The following is a 2,108-nucleotide window of genomic DNA, read 5'->3' as shown; positions in this document are numbered from 1 at the left end:
AATAATAATAATAATAATAATAATAATAATAATAATAATAATAATAATAATAATAATAATAATAATAATAATATTCTTTTATTATTATCCAATAAATTTCAACAATATGATTAATTATTTACATATTGTGTTCTCTTAGTTTTAGCAAAGGAGCTCGAGGGCTATCGACCCTTGCCAAGCCTTTTGGCAGTTTTGCGCTTCGCCGCCCACTTCTCCCACTTCCTCCGCCCACAGAAAAATTTTTATCCCGCGATCTCTCGCTCCCCCCGTAATTCGGCCTCGCTGGAGACGACCACGCCGGTCTGCCGGCCGCCCCGCCGCCAATGACTATGATGACCCCGCCACCGCTCGAGGTACTCCGTTCGCCGATTCCCTTCCCCCAACTCATCACCTCTCTCCCATCGTCTCCAATTTGCTATCACTTGCTCTTGTTTTTTCACTCCAAGATCTCCTTTTGTCCCCTCTATTTGCTCTTTTACGGTGCCCTTCCTCCCGCTTTACTCTCCTGTTAGGGTTCCAAGGCACGCTGCTGCCGTATTAATCTGGTTGAATTAACACAGCAGCCATGCCTTGGGGCTTTAATTCGATGTACTGTGTGCGTCTCCGTTGGATCTGAGGTTTGATTGGTACTATGTTTATTGCAGCAAGAGGATGACGAGATGCTGGTCCCCCACCCGGAGTTCACCGAAGGCCCCCAGCCGATGGAAGGTCAGTCAACCTTTCCGTATAAGGAGAAATTTGCCGTTGATGGATCGGTTTTTGTTGACTTCTCGATGGTCATTGTTATCGTTTCTCTAGAAGATATGTTTTTTTTTTTGGTATGATATTTAGGGTTTTGATTGCTTTATCTGTTGTCGTGGTTTCATCTAGCGGCTCAAGTTGAGGCTCCCACTGTGGCGGAGAACCAGTCGGTGGAGGATCCCCCTACCTCGAGGTTCACATGGACGATTGAAAGTTTCTCGAGGCTGAACACTAAGAAGCTTTACTCTGATATTTTCGTTGTTGGAGGCTATAAATGGTGAGATTATAACTGATATTTCTCAACGGGGGGCTTTGATGTCCATAATTTGTGTTTTGACTGATCTTTTTCTGTTTCTTTCTCATTCCATTGTAGGAGAATCTTAATCTTTCCTAAAGGGAACAATGTGGATCACTTGTCCATGTATCTTGATGTTGCTGATTCTGCTACTTTGCCTTATGGTTGGAGTAGAAATGCACAATTTAGCCTGGCTGTTTGTAATCAAATTCACAGCAAGTTCACTATTAGAAAAGGTATTGTTATAGTTTCTTTATTGGAAGATTTACATGTATACCACTCAATTCATATGTATTTACATATCTAACACCTATATTTCAAATTCTACATACATGCCACCCTACCTATTCATGAAAGGGTGTATTTCTCTTTTGAAAGTTAAAATGGTGGTATTTTTGATATGATATGAAAGACTTGGGTGGTATACATGTACGAAGTAAATTTTAAGTGTTAGATATGCGAATACATAGGAATTTTGGTTGTATGCATGTAAATGTCCCTTTATTCTATTAATGAATTGCAACTGCTTGAAAATTAGAATGCTGATCAATAATTTCTATTTTTGGGGATGTTTCTCATTTTGTTAGAAATATCCATGGAGCAAATTTTTCTCTATCATCCTTGAGTGCTTTGCAATTTTGGATTTTTATAACATGGGCTCTAATTGGATTTTACATGGTTAAGTGGCATTGCAAATGAATTGGCATTGTGTGTCTGTGTGTTTTTTTTTGGGTAAAATTGATGTTATTTTTTCTCTTTACAAATCTAAGCTGGAATTTATATTGAAATTCTCTTGGCAGCCTTTCATTAGATACATTTTATGTAGGTGGTTAACTCTCTTTTTACTGTCCTATACTATGAATTAATCAAACATGAAACAGGCAATTTGTATTAAGCTATATTTGCTGGGACAATCTCATATTTCTTTTTTTCTCTTCTCATTGTTGTTTGCCAAGCTTTTGTTTGATTCATCTTATAGAAAGTCATTGTAGTTCCCCAATTAGAGGAATGACTTTGTATTAAATGAGAGTGGAATTGATAATAGGGAAAACCATATATATATATATATATA

General features: G+C 37.9%; 1 protein-coding gene across 4 annotated transcripts in view; it reads left to right on the top strand.

Annotated features, from left to right (window-relative positions):
- The first annotated feature begins 140 nt into the window (after positions 1 to 140).
- Positions 141 to 2,108, top strand: part of LOC110022436 (ubiquitin carboxyl-terminal hydrolase 13-like) — a 25,691-nt gene continuing 23,723 nt past the window's right edge. For all 4 annotated transcript variants that reach the window (XM_020721380.1, XM_020721378.1, XM_020721379.1 and 1 more), the window contains exons 1-4: positions 141 to 353; positions 645 to 708; positions 871 to 1,018; positions 1,115 to 1,272. In XM_020721380.1, the coding sequence (XP_020577039.1) occupies positions 324 to 353; positions 645 to 708; positions 871 to 1,018; positions 1,115 to 1,272 (400 nt within the window). In that variant the 5' untranslated portion in view covers positions 141 to 323. The remainder of the gene's footprint in view (positions 354 to 644; positions 709 to 870; positions 1,019 to 1,114; positions 1,273 to 2,108) is intronic.

This window comes from Phalaenopsis equestris, unplaced genomic scaffold, assembly GCF_001263595.1.
Source record: "Phalaenopsis equestris unplaced genomic scaffold, ASM126359v1 Scaffold000191, whole genome shotgun sequence".
In the NCBI taxonomy this organism is placed as follows: Eukaryota; Viridiplantae; Streptophyta; class Magnoliopsida; order Asparagales; family Orchidaceae; genus Phalaenopsis; species Phalaenopsis equestris.
Note: the sequence above shows the minus strand (reverse complement) of the source record. Positions and strands in the feature narration are given on the sequence as shown.